At 35.1% G+C, this 20,347-nt stretch overlaps 1 protein-coding gene across 2 annotated transcripts in view; it reads left to right on the top strand.

Moving 5' to 3' along the window:
* Nucleotides 1-20,347, top strand: part of ANKS1B (ankyrin repeat and sterile alpha motif domain containing 1B) — a 449,770-nt gene that overhangs the window by 52,673 nt on the left and 376,750 nt on the right. For both annotated transcript variants that reach the window (XM_075151688.1, XM_075151680.1), the window contains exons 3-5: nt 1,467-1,623; nt 11,555-11,851; nt 19,639-19,714. In XM_075151688.1, coding sequence (XP_075007789.1) covers nt 1,467-1,623; nt 11,555-11,851; nt 19,639-19,714 — 530 coding nt within the window. The remainder of the gene's footprint in view (nt 1-1,466; nt 1,624-11,554; nt 11,852-19,638; nt 19,715-20,347) is intronic.

Genomic DNA, 20,347 nt, shown 5'->3' with positions numbered 1-20,347 from the left:
TTCGATTTCTGTTTCCTTTGATTTGTGTCCCTTTCAAACTACTCAGAATCTCTAGCCTTCATTAGACCATCTACTGCAAGACCAACTATTATGACATGAGAAGTCTCTCAAACCTTATTTGTACTAAAAAGTGTCGTAAGTCACCTTTCTGAAACTTTTGGTGTAGCAAAAGTCATTCTGTAGTGGAACTGCTCTTTCTTGGTTGTTTTCATGTAATTTGACCTTGTCAGGAGTAAGCAAAATCCAGTTTAGTCTCCCTCAAAGCTTAGATGTGATGACTTCAGAATGTCTTTCTTTTGGAGACAATTGGGAGTTTCTTTTGGATACATTCACTCTTACTTGCCACATTTTTCTCTCAATAGGCGATTAAATAAGGTTCCTTCAAGGCTGGGAGAACAATTGCCTTGGGATTTACCTTCTGTCTTAATTTGTAGTCAAGACCTTCGTTTATAGTTATAACATAGGCTGCACTGAGTTCCTTCCACCTGTCCCCCCTGCAATTTTTTGAGCAAAATTGGTAAGAGACAGTGTTTCCATATTCAGCAAAAATGTGCATAGAACTGCCCACACTGAATCATAGATGCTATTAACTTAATAACTAATGAGGCCTGAGTGTGTCAAACTATGAGAAGACAAATGGAGAGATAAGACAGAATGCATTTACTTTTTGACATACTTGATAACCAAGGATCATACCACACAGTTGATTTTTAAGTTTAAACTTTGAAGTTAAGTACAGGAGACTGCTTAGAAGTCAGGGATGCAATATACCAGCTTATACTAATCTTTCATTTAATGTATGATAAGCCAGACTGAAAATACTGAAAGGAATATAATAAGAATTAAAATAATAAAAATCACTTTTTTCCTTACTGCTTTCAGGAAGCTGGGTGTGGGAAATGAAATTAAAAGCAGTTATTCCATAGAAGATACTATATATCTAACTAGATCATCATTAAATTGTTTCCTCCAAAAGAACTCTTTGAGATAATGCCTTAAACAAGAAGGCATTTTTAAGCCTTACTGTAACAACCGTGTCCATGAAGCTACCCTCTTGTCTCCCTGCCTCCAGAACTCAGCAGTGATGGGGATAGGAGTACTTCTCTGCCTTTAGTGCCTGGAAGGTTTGTCTTGAGGGACATGCATGTGGCCTTGACTGGCAAATTCTAAAAATTATTCCATAGCTAGGTGATCCTGCTGAAAGAAACAGATTCAGAGAACTGATGATAATATTGTTGATGGGTATTCATAAGAAGTAAGACTCATTACAATGAATAATATTTTGGCTGTGTTTTACTATCTATTTCATTCTTAGAAATGATTGGTCTTCATTTGTAGCAGTTTCACTTGAAATACAGTGTTTTTTCTGTTACTAAGGGTAAAAATTTTGGTAATACGTATGTTCATGTAAAAACTTAATAAATTAAGCTTCCCATCAATTTTTAGATTTACTTCCTGTTTTCCAGGGATATAGTTCTCAAATTACTTCAGTATGAAGCATCAACTAATGTGGCAGATAATAAAGGTTATTTTCCTATTCACTTGGCTGCTTGGAGAGGAGATGTAGACATTGTGAAGATTCTCATCCATCATGGGCCATCACACTCCAGAGTGAATGAACAGGTGAAGTGATAAAAAATATTTGTGTACATCATCAGAAAAGAGCAGCACATATTCTTTAGGTTTGGCAAATTTATAGCCAAATTAAAAAAAAAAAATCTATTTTCCATTGTTTCAGTAATTTCTTCTCCAAGATTGATAAAATCTTCCAATATAAGCATACCAGATATCTTTCTTCTGGATGGACACTGACCTAAAGGATATTAGATTTTAAAAGTATGAAAAAACCTTCTGCTTGTTTCTGAAAAATCATATGAAGACATATTCTATGCATCTTATATATATTGATGTAAATTTACATAAACTCTGTCTTTTTAATTTTATTAGATACTAAATTCCTGAAAAACTTTGAGATAAAATTAATATTCTTAGTATATTTTGAGTGTACTGTAAATGAACTGATATGCAGAGATAAATGACAAACCAGATGGACTGCATGTATCCATGTGCAGCAGAAAGGGCACATAAATACTAGGAAAAAATGATGAGAGTATTACAATGGGTAAGGGCAGGATAAATATGTTGCATTCTGTTGTCAAACATATGGCACACCTGTGTTCATTATGTATATTCTTATATGGTCCATTTGTAGGGTTAGTATTTAGAAACAGAAAGAAAGAAGGTGATTAAAATCTGACACTATCTATAGTCAGCTGAACTGCCTGAGGACTGGAAGAGGCTGTGAAATATAAGCAGTAACCATAAGCTGTTGAATTTGCCAGGTTAATCAGGAATTTATTGGAATGTAAAGGTGGGAGTCAGCTCCAGATTCAGATCGAAATTTTAGTGTCTACATTGCCTGTATATGCACTGTTTTATTCCACAGAGGTCTAGTCAGTATAATCACAGGAGCCAACAGGGTTATTCAGGTGACCAAAAGTAAGGCAGGATTCATTTGCCCAAAAAAACCCAGTACTTCTAAGGCCCTGCAGTAGCTGAGACATCTGTGTGGGCCTGAAGATATGACAGAGGATGCTCAGAATTTCCGTATCCTTGTAGAATGGCTGATGGACTCCAGGTAGGGTACCCTACAGCACCTCAAATGGCAAAGTACAATCTAACAAATGAATTGCACTCTCAGTGTCTACATTAGTGGCCAGAAGGCAAACTGTGAGAAAATAAGGAATGTTAGACCTAAATTGCAAATACTTAACCAGTGTGAGATGCCATTCCTTGAATAATCTATTTGATATTTGAGGTTATACACTTAGCCACTGGAATCCATATAATAACTATGATATAAAAATATGAGTGCAGGAAATACAGAAAAATAAAGTAATAAAATACACCCATGTGACAGTCTTCTGGGAAATCCTATAATGCCCTGGCTCATCCAAGAAAAAATACAAAACCCAAAACTTGTCATTCTGTGGTTTGAGTTGCAGATTAGGAGTTTCTCTGAGTTTCTCATTCTCATCCGCTGTTGCATGTAGGATGAAACCAGTTGAATTGTAGGATTACCTTTTGTCAAGGAGAAGGTTTTTTTCAGTTTTATTTCTGGAACAAAATAAAAAAGCATGTTGCATGTTACCCATTTGCTTGCAAAGATTCCTTGTACTCTGTTGACAGAAAACTGGAAGCTATGCAGGAACTTCAGAGAGAGGGATAGTGAAAAAGGTATTTCAGTAAGGTCAGAAAGAGAAATGTAAATTCAAACCTACTTCTTCCCAATGCCACATATACATCCAAACTTCTAGAACATTCTCGAGCTTGATTAGGTGTGCTGTCCAGTCTCTCAAGGTTTGATTGCTGGAGCAAATAAGCATCTGATTCTATACCCCTTTGACTCAAAAAAGGTCTTGTTGTTAGATCTTCTGCTGTTCATGCATTTTACCCAAAAATTTTATAATGGAAAATGCGTCAGCAATCCTCACAAGAAATGTTGGACTTTAAGTCTTTTAAGGGAGTCTTGATCATATTAAACTTTGAAGTTAAACTCATACATACACAGTTCTTCTGACCTTGTAAATCCCCTGGTGTTCCACTCTAGACAGTGGCCAGTTTTAGTAGGTGGACCACTTTGCTGGCACCAACTTTCCCGTGCTAATTAGCACTCTACACAGGAGAACGTTATCCATACCGTGGAATAAGGGAAATGTCATGTTGATATAGAGCCATCTCCATTCACATATCCTCAAATAACACCAGAGTGGCATCCTCACTCTGATACCTATTGTACATTCTTATGAGTCTGTAGGTTTCTGAGGCTTTTGCTTATTTGCTGATAGGCTGTATAAGGCAGGTGTCTCCTCATAGCTCTCATAGCTTCCCTCAGATCTGTGGAGCTGAAGCTACAGCTTATAAGAAATCCTGCACTATTTTCTTACCTCTTTTTTCTTCTGAGAGCTGGGGAGAAGGATAGCCATTTTTCCTGACCCTTTTTCACCACAGCAAATAATATACTCAAGTCAGACGTTTTCCTCTTTTTTTTTTTTTGGTAAGGATCACATTAAGAAAGTATGTGCTTTCAGTTTAAGAAAATAATTTTGTTCATTATTTAAAAATTGTTGCAACTAATTTGTAACACATCTTTGCTTTTCATCTATTTTATTAAAATTCTATGTAAAAGAAATGCTTCTAAAAACTTAAGTGAATGAACAACACAACAAGAAGTAAATGAGAAGCTCATGATGCATAAATGTATATAAAATGAATTAATAGATTTAATATAGTATACTGTAAATTAATTGAACTGCATTCTACACATTTAAAATGCAGTTAACTAGCATCATAGGATCATATCCAGCCGTATCCAGCATCTAAAGCTCTGAATGCCCCCTACTGTTCCTATTACATAAAATTGAAAAAAACAGCAAAGAGGCAAACAGTTAAATGACAATTATTTTATGGGGGTGGTGGAATGTAAACTGGCAACTCTACACACAGAAAATGGTTGCAGCATAACAATTATGTAAGAAGAATTCTATCACTGTTTAATACAGATGTCTTAGTTGACATGCATGATACATGTTTTAAATTACAAAATATGGTGAAATTACAAAACATTTAAGTGTTTAAACTTCATTGATGAAGATTTGAAAATATGTAAATTATAAATTGAATGAAGGTCAAATAGGTAGTATGAGATCAAGATTTGTTAGTAAATTAATACGAAATATAAAAAGGTGTGCTGTAAGAGTCAGACTACTTACATGTTTGTTTATGTAAAGACATCTGGGTAGCATAAACATTTATTATGGCAACTGTCATCATAAAATTACATAATTGATAAGAAATCCTCATCTATGAAAAAATCAATAATAAATAACAGCCACATATAGGTCAATATGTAGTGTTCGGTATTAGTGCAGGAAATCATGTGCAAATAAGGGCAATGACATCAGGAGTAAATACCAAGTTCGAACTATATTTTTTATATATATTGACAGAATATGAATAGTAAAACATTTACAGGAAAATATGTGAACAATTCTGAAATTTCTTGGTGATGTTCTCTGTTTTGTGATTCTGCCTGTTTTTCTTTATGCACATAGCACGTCTTTTTCCTCATATTTATGTGTTTAATGTACTGTAGAATTTTTCGGTGCATCAAATTGCAATTGTCATAAACATATCTAACATATGTACTGTCTTCCCCAAATCATCAAAATGAAGCACAGACATTATATGCTTCTCTCAGTGACCGCAGGGAGTTCCAGAAGTACAATTCAGTTCCAAAGTAGCCTGCAAAACCAATCATTTTCATGTTCTGCATTTGATGTTCTCCCCCCTACCCCCTTAAATCAGACACTATGTGGGTGAATTTCCAAATTTCTCTTGCAACTCTTATTATACCCTTCTTAGAAGAAAAAAATGTGCAGAGGCAATCTTTTTGATTTGAGCCAATTGCAGCAATTTGAAGAAAACATTTCTTCAAAGTAGTCAACCAAATTACAGAATTACTTTTCTATTTTGTTTCCATACAAGAAATTTTCCAAATAACTTTTACAAAAATTGTCATTTTGAAAAAAAAAATTACTATCTAAATCTAAGTATTCTCTAAATTAAGGGACAATGGCATCTTTATTTGTCATCATATTGTTCTTATACAGTAAAGATATTCATTAGAACATGTTTATAGAATCATAGAATCATAGAATGGTTTGAGTCAGAAGGGACCTTCAAAGATCATCTAGTCCAAACTCCTTGCCATGGACAGGGACATCTTTTACTAGATCAGGTTGCTCAAAGTCCTGTCCAGCCTGACCTTGAGCACTTCCAATGATGGAGCATCCACAACTTCTCCGGGCAACTCGTTCCAATGTCTCGCCACTCGCATCATTAAAAATTTCTTCCTTATATCTAGTCTAAATCTGTCAATGTCCCTCTGGATGGCATCCCTTCCCTCTAATGTGTTAACTGCACCACTCAGCTTGGTGTCATCCACAAACTTGCTGAGGGTGCACTCAATCCCACTATCTATGTCATTGATGGTGATATTAAATAGTATTGGTCCCAGTACAGACCCTAGGGGGACACCGCTCGTTACTGGAATGTTCATTAGGGATTAGAATACAGAGGCTTAAACTGCACTGAGAAGGAAAGAATAGAAATGGAGCCCGGGTAGCATGCAGTAAAGAAAAAATTCGATCAGGCATGGTAGGTCTTAAAATACCCCAACAAAGCTAGAGAAACACATCCAGTGATACAATATGCGGCTTCTTTTGAAATACCTAATAGGTATGAACACTCAGATTTCTAAATTTTTGAATGTAAGCAAAGTTGTGAATGATTTTTCATCTGTGTACAATTACAGTTGTAGCAGAACAAAAAAGGAAAATATTTAGTCTTGTCTTAAATGCTTTGATTTTTAAATCAGTTTTGAAAATATATCTGGAAATATTTGGGATGCCTAAATTCTAATGCTTGGTTTTGTGTTCAAGAGAGTACTTGATAAGGAATTTTATGGGATTTTTATTTCTTTCATGACTTTCAAATTAGACAGGTTCATTGATGATGTGTGATAAGAAGTAGGATGTCATTAGCTATTTTTCCACATAAACTGTAAAAATCTGTGCACCATGTAAAAACCCATTCCCTTCCTCAAAGAGAATGGACAATAAAGTCACAGTGTTGTTCCCAAGAGCTCTCCTTATTCTTGGCTGTGTTTAAAGTTTCTGTTGTAACATTGTTCATCCTTTGTCCTAGACATCCAGGAAAACACTTTAATTCCCATTGTAATTAAATACAGTGACATGCTACTTGCTGAATCAATCAGGCAAACTTCCTTATTTTTTTCAGAATGATTAATTTATATTGGTGGAACTTCTCAGGAAACTGCCTTCCTGTTTTAATAGATGAAGTAATCATTCCTTTTTCTGTCTTGGATATATTATCTTGTTCAGTTACTTGACATTGGGATTATGTGACAAAGAAATGGCTCAGTGATTTAGGAAGTCTCCCTTTTCAAGTTCATCATAAAAATGCTTAGATAATAAAGGAGTTGAGCATTCTTTGGAAAGGTCTGTAAAATTACTACTTGATAGTCATTATTGCTTGTACAGTACTTGCATGGACTTTAGGAGCTTTAAACTACACAACTATGCAGTAAAAGTCCTAAATATACCCACTGTTTAATAGCGCCTTTACAGGGACCTATATAATACTCACAAGAGCCATTCATTCTCTTGATATTTCCCGTACCTCTTCACTATCAGACTGCCAAGCTACAATAGTTGTCTCTATAACATATTTGCTAATCTGTCCTCTAATGAATAGACCTTAAGAGATGTTCTAGATTTTGGTGGCATGCGTTCTCAGTAGCTAAGTGATGCAGTACAGCCTGCAGTACTGACCAGATGCAATGCTGTGAAGACACAATTCAGTTTGCGGCAACAGAAGTCCGAGCTCTGGCTGTACATGGAAGAGAACAGATTCAGAGAAAGGCTAGAAAATGTCAGGACCATGCCCATGAAGAGACCCATGTAACAAATAACGAAGAAGAAAATTACAAAAGGTTAAAAGCTGAATCATAAGATACCTTCCTTATTTCTGAAAGAGGTCCACTGGGCCACATGAATAACTAGTTATTTAAAATATTATTAATTATGAATATTAGGAACTTCTGTTTTTGCATAATATTGGTCTACTCTTTTCTTTTCGTCTTACATTTTGTATGTCCTTACTTGGTTCTGATTTCTAGATCTTTCTTTTTCTTGACTCATTCAGTCTTAGTATCTATCTTGTAGTTTCTAACATGTAATGAAGTATCCGAAATTTCTAAAAGCATTCCAGTCTTTCTTCAGCACTAGACGCATTATTTAGCCCTTGGATATCAGATTTGGAGATCTAATTACACAACGGTAAATTGCATGCAGACATTTGTATTTTCATAGCAGGTTAACTGCTCACGGCAATGAGTGTTAGCACATAAACTTTCTGTACTCCAGAAACAACAGTTTACATTTGGGACTGAAAATGCAGGCAATAGTACTAAATTACTATTAATTTCTTCAAGAATAATTTTTCATGTCTGTCAAATATTTCTTTGAAATAAGCTGTTTTAGAGATATGAGAGCAAAAAGTACCTTAAAATCAATAGAGTTACACTTGGGTTAGCTTTGTCCACGCAAAAGACAAGTCAGAAGTTACAGCGTTTCTGGGACCAAGGAAATCACATAACTTCAACTCTTAAAATATCATCATATCTTGGTGGGGTTTTTTTATTCTTACTGTATGTTTTCTATAAACAAATTCCTTAAGGAGGAAGTTCATAACACTGACTGAGACATTCACGTCCATCTTTCCATGAGGCGTAAAAAGAGGAAGATAATGTTTCTTCCAGTCCAGGAAATACACTGTTATAGCCTCCTCCATCTTAGGGGTCTCTCTGGGAATGCTGAACCAACTGTGTCTGTCTGGTAGGCATTCCCTCCTTTCCTAAATTTGAAGATGGCAGACTCTGTCAAAACCTACTTAAAAACTGTATCCTCTCTCCTCAGTAAAACCTCTTGCTTCCAAGGTGATTTATTTTATGTAAGTAGTACTAAATTGTCAAAGCAGATAAATTTAGAGGACAGTTAAACAAGTTGTAATTCTCTCTTTGAAAGTTAAAAATCGTTCTGTCTTTCATACCTGAATTGAGTTGATTAATTTACATTTTAAAGAGGGAAGGATGTTGTATTATTAAGTTTTAATTAGGTAGTACCTCTCAGCTCTGATAACACAATATATACAATGCCTGTTCTGACTGCATATGTGTCAGAACATAGTTATCATGTTTGTCCAGGTTGGATTCTTCTATTTTATTTCAGTGATAGCTAGTTCTTTTTAATTTTGAATCAGTTTGATTTGTCATTAACTGAAATGTAGCTTTAATTTGGCAAATGCAAAGAAACAAACCATACAAAAATGATCAACAATGTTCATTTGAAAATAATATTTTGTTCAGATTTACAGATGCTTTTATGCACCATACTGTTTTAAAATATACTTTTCTGTAAATATGCCCTTGCATGAAAATTCAGGTGGATATTCTTTATTTAGAGGGAGCAAATTTCAGTTTACTGTGCAGCAGCAGTGATTTGGACGGGTTGGTCTCTATGTGTCTATATCTGTGGCTGAAATATTGGCCAGTCACCACATTTTGAGAAGGCAGCCATAGCCAATTTAATTTTTATGTCTCTCTGAAAATTTAATCAGAATACTTTTAAACTACAATATTAGACTATTGGCACAAGATTCCAGATACTTTATATATTATCCAGAAATGCTTGGAAAAAAGTCAAATATAAGCAGATATTGGATAGATAGATATATCTGTTTGACGATTGTATAGTAAACGTGTATTTTGCTATTTACCTCACAGAATGTGAATATAGCTATACATCTAATTTCTTTGTGTAACTGTTTCCATTGGATAAGTAAATACAGTAACTGTAGACACAAATTACCATAATTGGCCATTTTATGTGCAATTATCTGATTTTCATACTTAATTGTGGTAATTGTACACAAAATTAGACTGCAATTGCCCATTCATCTATGCAGTTCTGTCCATGAAATATTGAAAATCTAAAAATAAATTTAATAAATATGCTTGTGATCTGTGGGTATTCCACTGTACATGAAAAAATTGCTTTGCCCAGTCCTGTATAAAGGATACATTAGAAGACACTAGAGCACAAAAAGCATATCACAGGTAGTTGATAGATCATTGCAGCCATGTAGTATTGCGTAGTGCATATTTTAACCTGAATTTATGGTCTATGTAATAGAGAAAGACCATGTGGTGGTCTGAATAATGCACAGTGATTCAAATACTTATTAGTCACCAAGCCATGCCTGCCAATGGAAACTTCTCACTTTCTATCTGGCTCTTCCACTTTCCAGCTTTTGTTTTGCAGTTTAGCAGGAAACACATTCCAGTTTCTGGGATCTTGTATAGAGTTGCAGACACCTGAAGAGTTTATCTGCAACATTAATTTATCTGAATGTATTGATCTGTCTCTTCTGTCTCCCAGGTTCATCTGAGTCATTTCAAATTACAAGATGAGATGAAAATGACAGCAATGTTGTTAAAACCCGAGATTTAAGTTCTTGATTATAGAATTAGAAACACTGTTGCCAAAAAGAAGACAAAAGTTTCCCCCCTTTCCACCTTTCTAGATATTACTATGAACATGGTATTTCTTATCAACCATGGATTTTCTTATCCTAGCTAGCTTTTGAGTAAGAGGCCTAAGCCTCATTTCTCTGATTCTGTCACCCTTTCTGTCTTTCAAAAGACAGATCTTTTTTTCTATTTTCAGTTCTCTGTCCCCGGAACTTTCTTCAGTTGTTTCCTTGAGAAATACAGGCTATGGATTCAGCTTTATCTCTTCTCCTTTCTTTAGAGTTATATTTCTACCCTTCTCTAGTATCTTTTCTTAATTTACATTAATTTTTTATTTCTTTATATGCCATATTAGCTTATTGGCTTTCTACTTTTACAGCATTTTCAAAACTGTCACAAAATTTTATAAATCATACATCAGAAGAGGCATTCAATGTACATACTTCTAAAATTTCTAGTGTGGAGTCTATTTTAAAGCATCATAGAGACTACATAAGATATACTAATAATATGGATGGCATATAGAATTCAGAGAGCTCTATAAATTATTTCTTTCCTCTCTACCTGAAGTTATTTGTCTGTTTGGGATTACAGTTATACAGGCAGAACTGGAAGAAAACAATTAAAGAAGATACTGCTTATTCTCAGTATTTATTTGTTATTAAGATTTTTAAGAAGTGTTTGGGGAAAGACTTGGGGCCATTGCTTTATAAAGCAAAAACTTATTCAATCCATAGCATACAAATACTCATGTGCCTGAAAATACACACGTACATCTCCCTGGAGCCCTGCGAAGGCTAGCTGCTTATGTGGTATGCTAAGCCTTTCTAATATCTACAGTTTCTCTTTTGCTTCTTCCAAGCTTTGATTGTTATCTTGATAGTAACTTTCATAGCGATAAATGAAACTAGCCTTGTGCCTGATACATTTTCATTACACAGTTTTTCTCTGTAATTTCACTACTCTAATAACAAACTGCTATGATTTAAAACCAGTTGTACTGAGAAGAGAGACTTAAGTGTCAGAGTATTTCTAAGAGAAGGACTCAACTATGATTTCAGGAACAGTTGAATCGAGAAGAGTTACATATTTCATCATATCATGAGCCACAAGGTTTTTTGGGGCATGTTGTTAAAAACGGATTGGGAACAATGTGGACACATAGGGACCTGATCTGCTTGAGAGCCACAAAGCTGAAGTATTGATGTATTATTAGTAAAATTTTAGTGGAGTCATTCTGAAGCATTTAACATACATTACTGTACATTGTATTGCAAACCCTGCCGGTGTAATGATCTCATGGAGGCAATTTATAGAAGCCAAGCAGTTCTATTGTGTGATTAAACATGAATTTCTGAAGCTTTTGTTTTGTTTTAACAGAACAATGAAAATGAAACAGCACTGCATTGTGCGGCTCAATATGGTCATTCAGAAGTAGTTGCTGTTCTGTTAGAAGAGCTAACAGACCCTACAATAAGGAACAACAAACTAGAAACACCTCTGGATCTGGCAGCACTTTATGGGCGTCTGCGAGTTGTAAAAATGATCATCAAAGCATATCCAAACCTGATGAACTGTAATACAAGAAAACACACTCCTTTGCATCTTGCTGCACGTAATGGCCACAAAGCTGTTGTACAGGTGCTTCTGGAGGCTGGAATGGATGTCAGCTGCCAAGTTAGTGTGTAATTTCTTTCTTCCATTCTTCCTTTCTTCCTTTCTTTCCTTACTTTCCTTTATCATTAGAATATGATTCAAATGAAATAACTTCTTACATTTTTTCTTTTAAAATACACTTGCATTTACTTTGTTAGAAATGCTGTGAGCTGACATGTAATACGGATTTATTTTTTACAACCCAAACGATGTGTTCAAAGGGGTAACTCAAGATATGTGTCTTCAAAGCTGAGTGTATATTTTAATGTTGTCTTGAGACATGTAGATTCACAAATCATATCAACCGTTCATGTAGGTGTATATATATATTTTTTTACAACATTGTCTTTAATGATACTAAGCTGACTTGCTAAAGCTATAGCCCTTAATGGTCATTGCAATCTGAAACATTTGACTGAGAACTCATTTTCCCAGGGTTATCCCATTCTAAACCCAAAGTTACTAAATATTAATAATTTTGTTTCTCTGCTTTTCTAAACACTTATATAAATCTAGAAGAAAATTCTGTAGCAATACACTCTTGGAGCTACTGACTCCAACTTGTTAGCTGTTCGGTGCATCTAGTTCTATGCACAGTAAATTATAATGGTGTAAAAGGAGTAACTTTAAATAAAAGAGACATAGATGGGAACAGGTACAAGGTACAGCAGCAGTAAATTTTATGTCCAATTCTTTGTATTGGAAAGTGTCCAACCCTTTTAACTACAGAGGACCTGGTTCTGTTATGTGTGAAGTCTTGCCTCAGTCTTACGATTTCTCTTGATTTGATTGACGGCACTGTATTTGAGTTTAAAGTGTATTTTATCTTCAGATTTAAAGTAGCCTTCTTGCTGTCTGAGTATATATAATGTGCTTCGAATTAAGTTTGTTTCAGCTTTATATCTATTTTCAGATAAACCAACCAAACAAATATAACGACATCTATTTTAGAGTCACATCCAGGCATTCTTTACCAATAGGTGATTTAATAAATCTTGTGAACTTTGCCTAAACTTTGACTCAGTTTTATAACCATTTTAAGCTTTAGGTGCATGTAATCAAACACCTTTGTACACATAATTCCTTTTTATATAGAAAGATTGCACATGGATTCCATGCACTTTTGTTACTTCTGGATTCTTCCATCAAGGTCATGTTCTTCAACTTTTGAGGAAAAGAATGTGAAATGGGAAAGAAAAGATAGATTAAAAAAAAACAACAAAGCAAAACATATTTTAAAATTAAAAATGGATATTCTCAAATACCTTCAAAATGAAAATGTGGTAAAATTGTTTTGCTACTTTTATTAGCTCTAGTATCTTTTGAGTTAGAATTGTTACTTGCTTCAAACTATTTCAAACTGAAACACATTTTTTTCTGTGGTTTGCTTACTTGTGTATTTGCCTACCATTATGCTTCCAATTTAATTTGCTTTTGAGTTTCTTTACTAGAAAGTTATATACTTGCAAAGGTTAATACAAGCAACTGTTTTGTTTCATCTGTCCTTTACTATTAGTACATCTTCAGTAGTTTAGAAAAGTTTAATGCTAAAGCAACACATAACGGAACTCTCGAATACATGTTTCTGAATGTATAATATCTCTTCTATCTCTAGCAAATGAATGAGGAAAAAGTCAGAAAGAAACTGAACTGATGCCTGAATTGATGCTTAAGAAATAGAATAATTGAAGAAAAACAGGCTCTGTCATGGCAACTTACAAACTGATGGTTACATGAGGGTTGAATATTACACAATGCCTTTATGAAATATGTTCTTCCTCTTATGTAATCTAGATAATTTTAGCACTACTGTGAATTCTCCTAAGCCATTTCTATCTATAGTTATACCAAAAGTTTTTTGCTGGTCTTTAAAAAATATAGTGGCTGCAATTTTTTTTACAATCTTCTTTTAAGAAATGAGAGATTATTTTAGTAATGCTGATCTGTTTGCCATCTACACTAAAATTCTAGGTCTTTTTTTCTTTTTTTTAAATTCAAGTTTGTTTTAAGTAATTTATTTTCTTATTTTTCTTAGTTATTCTTAGGCAGGGGGGATTATTTTATTTTATTTTATTTTATTTTATTTTATTTTATTTTATTTTTTGCACTGGGTAATCTTGTTTCTTTTGTGTTTGTCCTACTTGCCATAAGGAAATATAATTTATTTATTTTCTCACCAGCATACATATTCTCCATCAATATATTCCTTTCATTCAGCATCTTAGCATATTGGCAAGTTGGCTCTGTACATATTGTTAACTTCTATAACCTCTGAACAATTCTTTGTTGATGATTACTGGCACCTTATTAAACTGAGCAGAACATACAATATCAGCCTGTTACTTAAAACTGAACTCAGCTCTTTTAATATTCATTAAATTGCTCTGCATCACTGATTGGGAAAGAACAATATACAAAGTGTAATCCCATGTGGTAAATAAAATTGTACACATTGATACACGTTAAATAAACTTAGCTTATCAGCAGTAAAGAGCTCTCAGAATGTTGAGAGACAATTATAGAAGTAGCCTATCTGCTATCACTCTGTAATTGTAAATATTTATTTGTTTGAATGGGAAGTTTACTTTAGCCATGTTATCTTTCTCTTCTGTACTCCTTGAACACTTTTAATCATATCAAATATTTGGACTAATAATAGACAGCATTTAATTTTTGATTGAATTAATCACACATTTTATTCATTTCCCAGGTCTATCCAATATCCTTCAATCTGAAATTATTTAGAAGTGGGCAATACAAATCTGCTTCATCTCTTTATGCTTTGAAGTTTTCATTTAAATTGAAACATATGAAAAATACACAGGTTTTGGGTGAGTGATAGATTTTGGGCCCTCAGTAAAATAAGATACTACGCAGTTCAGTGTGTTTCATGTAAACAGTAATTTTATAATCGTAAATACCTTAAAAACTTGGCCCCTTCTGCTTATCCAACATTTATCTATCCCTATTTGCCTTCCTGTCTGTTCCAGTAATGATGGCAGTTTCCATTGCTTATCACTGTAGTTCTTCTGCAAAGAGCTATGCCCCTTCCTTTTTGCTGTCACTATGCATGGAGGATATTCCGTGAACCAATTTGCAAAGCTACCATTCCGTCCTTCAGATTATGTCTGAAATCCATATCAAAACTATAGTAAACTGCCTATGAATAAGGACTAGACAAGTGACCTAATTACAAGCTCTTGCATATTTACACTGGAAAATTTTTACATGGGAATATTTACATGGGATTTTTTAAAAAAATCTTTAATTAATAAAACCCTTGATGCTTTTATGTGAGCCTGCAAATTGTACGCCAAGTTGATTTGTGTATCCTGGTGTTCCTACTGACAATGTCCTTCTATCCTTGCTTGCTTTGTATGTCCAGCTGTGACATTGTACCTGTATTTATCTGTAAGCTACTTGGGGCAGGGACTATTTTATTATATACTTAGCACAATTTGTGCTATAGTTCTCTATATTTGATATGCAGAAAACTTATGCCAGGGAATCAATATATAATCCATTGATGCAAACTCAAGCAGACTTTAGCTCACTGTGTTCATGAAAAAATACCAGCATTTTTTGCATTAAATATCAGGGTGGAAGAATTTCCAAATATAATGGTAGTGTTCCCTTTGCCAGGAAAATATGATCCAAGGCAATGAAAGCTTCAGGAAGTAAAGCGGTGATTATTGTCTATAAATCTTAAGCTTGCTTGCTGTAGTATAGACAACAAGAGTATATTAATGCATAGGTACACCATTATAAGTGAAAAAGATCTACCTAAAAACTCTAGCACACCTTAAATAATATATACAAATTACTTGCAACTACATTTTTTAATCCTTCCAATTTGTATAACATGCTCTATTGCACCAGAAAACAAACCCCAGCATTATTTCTATCTTCAAGTAGTAGTCCACATGTACATTTATAAAGAGATATATATCTACTCAGCCAGTCCTCCAAGTTTCTCTTGGCCCTGTTCATCCTGAGGCTCAGTATTTTCCCTATGTTAAAATTGAATTTGGTAACGGAATTCTCTGGTAACAAGGACATTTCTGCCTTCTGGACAGTTTTTGGGTCGAGGGATCTGATTCACTCATTAGTTATTCACTATTATCATGAAATCCTGCCTAGAGCTTTTAAGATTTACGTCAGCATTCATCTTTGTGACATCTCATGCAGGATTACACATCTGCATCTTACAAGTGTGTTTTCAATCTCCATATTCCCAGACTGATTTTCTTTCAGTTTCGTGGTAATATTTCCCCTCTTGCTCAGAAAATCACCTATGTAGAGGACAGATCAGTCCACTGTTTATATGGTGTGCCTTTCAAATTCCTTTTTTGAACAAACTGTTTGTAATATATACCTGATTTCTGGGATATGTTATTCATTAGCTATACCATGATAGCTTGGAGTTGTAAAGCAGACTGCCCCAGAATTCAGGGCAGTACAGAATGCCTGTAAAGCATTTCAGGATCATGTTCAGATATGACAGGAAATATCACAGTAGAATAGACCAAGAAGCAAGAAAGTATAAAATGAAAAATCTGGCATTTGGCTTTGGATTCCTCTCCCAACATTATGAATTACATACGTAGGTGGCTTAAGTTTCTCTGCTCCCTTTATGCATAGCAGAGCTTTGGTTCATTGTTACAGAACTATCTTCTGGCTCGCAAGTTGCCTGCAGATAGATTTGTTTGCCTTAGACATCTACAGGAAATTTCCTCTTCTCATGTTAGTTTTCATTCCATTTCTTATGAGATGTATGCTTTCATCAAGGAAAATGCTACTTGCTCTTCCTCCAGTGGGGAATTTTGATCAATAGAAAGGACTGCTGCCAGTTCTGACAATTAACATATCAGGATCTTTTCCATCCCTTAACTGAAGAGTCTGAGAATAGATCCTCTTCCTTATCTTCAAAGGTGTTGATTCAGCATACCAGAACATTAATCTTTCTCAGTCTCAGATCACACCACAGCAATGGATTCTAGATAGCTGTTGTCACTAAAGTATGTCAATTTTTTCCATTAAAAAAGATTCCTTATTAATATTAATACAGAACGATCAATTTTAGTCAAGGTGCGGCTGGTTCCCATCTCTGCAGTTTGTCTTCAGTAAGATGAAAATTTAGTGCTCAGGCTTCCTATAACATTTACACCTCTGTAGATTTCATTGTTGGTATATACATCACTAATTATTATCCCTGACAGAATCACAGAATGGTTGGGATTGGAAGGTAACTCTGGAGGTCATCTGGTCCAGGGTCAAGCAGGGTCACCTAGAACAGGTCACCCAGGACTGTGTCCAGACAGCTTTTGATATCTCCAAGGATTGAGACCCTACAACCTTCCTGGGCACCCTGTACCAGGGCTCAGTCACCTGCACAGCAAAAAATGTTTCCTTATGTTCAAACAGAACCTCCTGTGTTTCAGGTTTTCCCCATTACCTCTTCTGTCACTGGACACCACCGAGCCTGGCTCAGTCTTCCTTACACCCTCCCTTCAGATACTTGTACACATTGATGAGATCCCCTGTGAGCCCTCTCTTGTCTAGGCTAAACAGTCCCAGCTCTCTCAGCCTTTCCTCATAGGAGAGACGCTCCAGTCTCTTAATCATCTTAGTGACTCTCTCCAGTAGCTCTGTATCTATCTGGGGAGCCCAGAACTGGACAGAGTACTCCAGGTGTGGCCTCACCAGTGGTGAATGGAAGGGAAAGGTCACCTCCCTCAACCTGCTGGCAACACTCCTCCTAGTGCAGCCCAGGATACTGTTAGCTTTTTTGCTGCAAAGACACATTGCTGGCACATGTTCAAATATGACAGAATATGTTCAACTGTAGTGAATATGTTCAAATATGAGAGAGACATTCCTCTTTTCTCAAAACAGTGAGTGATCAATTGTGATTGAGCCCCTATTTTGGTGCCCCATTGTGCCTTTTGAATTTCATCACCTGTCTTTCCAAAGTCAAATATTTTGGGAGTCAAAGCTGTACTTCACATCCTTGATGACAGGGAACTCTATGTTAATAGTACCAAGTTCACCCAATAGGCTTGAGGTTTATGCATGTCAGTAAGTGATCAGTCCAAAGGAATTACCATATCCACACGAATACCAAAGAGGATAATAGGCTGTGTCAAAGCCTTTTTCAAGATTGCTGATGTCAAACCTTTTTCAGTAATCAGACCTATAGCTATCAGTGACTTTTCTGAGAACTGTTTTCATTCCCAGAAATTTCAGAGCTGCACCTTAAGCTCTGCATGTACCTTTGTGGTTGCACTGTGTCATTGTAGAGTTATCCAGTGTTGAAGTCAATTGAAGTTACTGGAAAACTCCTGTAGATATTGTTTGAGCAAAGGATTCTGAAACCATCTCTAAGTAAATTTGAATATTTAGTCTTCTTGTTCAGAATAAGTCTGTGAATGGTCATCTGGATTGCTTCTGAAAATGGAAAGATTAGAAATTGTTTTAAGATATATATTTCATATGTATATTCTCTTACTGACTTCCTTCTCCTCTCCGTTATACTGTTAGTATACCTGATGTGCTGGATGTAAATGACATTGGGCATGCTCTACTTTATACGTCCATGTACTAAGTATGAAGAAAGATAAAAAGTGAGTGTTCCTATTATGGACATAATGAAGAGTTTTCAGGCTCAATTGGTAGGACATAGGTACACTTACTGTGTGCTCACATCCCATCTCAGGATCTCTGATTACTTCTAAATATCCTGTCATTGCATCGCTGTAACACTGGTGCATTCTGATACAGCTAATAAATAATGAATCACTACTTTATTTCAGAGTTAATTTTTTTTGTGTCTTTAAAGTCTTTCTGCCATAGCAAGCATGACAATGGTGCATTTGGATAAAATATAGAAAAAAAAAATTCAAGCAGTAAAACCTTTAACATTTGCCCACAAATAAAAAACACTCAAAATCTAATTTACTATCAAAAAAGAGATGAGCCAGAGATTCAGTGAGATCTAGTAGTGCTTTAGCTAGTGCTAATGGTATTGTATGGAAAGGCATTCTGTTCAGACTTTTCAGTAACAGTCAGCGGTGTAAAATACTAAGAAAAGTAGCTTGTTAAGAGAGGCAGTTTGTTTTTCAGTATTGTAAATTTTATTTGTGCAAAAGTCCATTCACAAAGAATTTTGTGTCACAGAAATCTGCAAACTCAGGTTCACAGACATCTAAGGTAGAATTTAAATGATCTAAACATAGACATCTAATGCTATTGGAGGTGCCTTAGGGTATCCATGACATCTGTATGGGGCAGATATGATGCAGATCAAATGTGAGCATCAACTGGAACGTCAGCTGGAGGCCAGGTGGGATATCCTAGGGCATCTCTCACTGTGCAACTGAATTGACCTTCTAGGGTGTGATCCAGTTTCAAATTGAAACACCTGAGTGTAGATGTCCACATGTAAACTGGCTGACTCTGCTGAACAGTTATGTTCCACTGATGGTATTGACTAGATTTTCACTGCCTATAATAGGAGTTTAGAAATTTTACATAAATGCAGGCTTGTTCACTGGGAGTTGTATTACATCCCTACTATATTTTCTTATATAGTTATTAGTTTTTATAGTAGAACTGACAGCATTTATGTTGTTATCTTGAATAATAAAATAAAAATTATGGTAGTATTTGTTCTTGCCCATTCAATTTGTTTTATGTGTAGATAAAATAGAGGGGAAAAAAAAATACTTCTTATCTAAATGTATTCTTTTCAAAAGGATTCATTGGTATTTTAATTTGCATTTTAAATGTCACTATATTTTTTTTTCTAGACAGAAAAAGGGAGTGCACTACATGAAGCAGCCCTATTTGGAAAGGTGGAGGTAGTACGCATTTTGCTTGAAACAGGTAAATCTAACTTACAGGAAACACTGAACAAATATCCTTAATATTCCTAATCTGGTGTATGCCTCCTCAAGTTTTGGTTATGCAAATTACTGTTATCTTTCTCAGCCTTTGCAAATCTAATCACATGTACCTCTCCTTAAAACAGTGTTCTTTTAGAATAAGAAATACTATACACAGAGAACAAAAGGAATGTTTTCACTAAGACTCAGAAATTCCATATATGACTCAGTGTGTGCCACTGTATTCTGAGGATAAATGTATTCTGAGAACAAAATGGCTACATAAAATTTTGTTATTCATTCTGAAAGACAGCCAAGAATATTCTTTGATCTCGAGGCCAGAAGACTCATGTTCTCATTTATTTCCTTCACTTAGCTATTCCTAACAAACACACCATCCTGCTTGCTCCTTCATTTCCTGGATAAACTTTGAGTGCCTGTGAAGAAAGGGGAAGGCACTGTGTCTCCGAGAATTGCATTTGTCCTGAAAGGACCGGAGAACAGGGGTATAGAGTCCCAACAAACCCATCTACTACATAATAAGAGGTTCAGAATTGTTGCAGGTAAATTACTCATCTAAACTGTCTTCTCAGATAAATGAGAAGACTAATGAAAATGCAAATATCTAGAAATT

This window comes from Calonectris borealis, chromosome 1 (genome assembly GCF_964195595.1).
Source record: "Calonectris borealis chromosome 1, bCalBor7.hap1.2, whole genome shotgun sequence".
Lineage (NCBI taxonomy): Eukaryota > Metazoa > Chordata > Aves > Procellariiformes > Procellariidae > Calonectris > Calonectris borealis.
The sequence above is the reverse complement of the archived record's forward strand: the minus strand, read 5'-3'. Positions and strand labels throughout refer to the sequence as shown.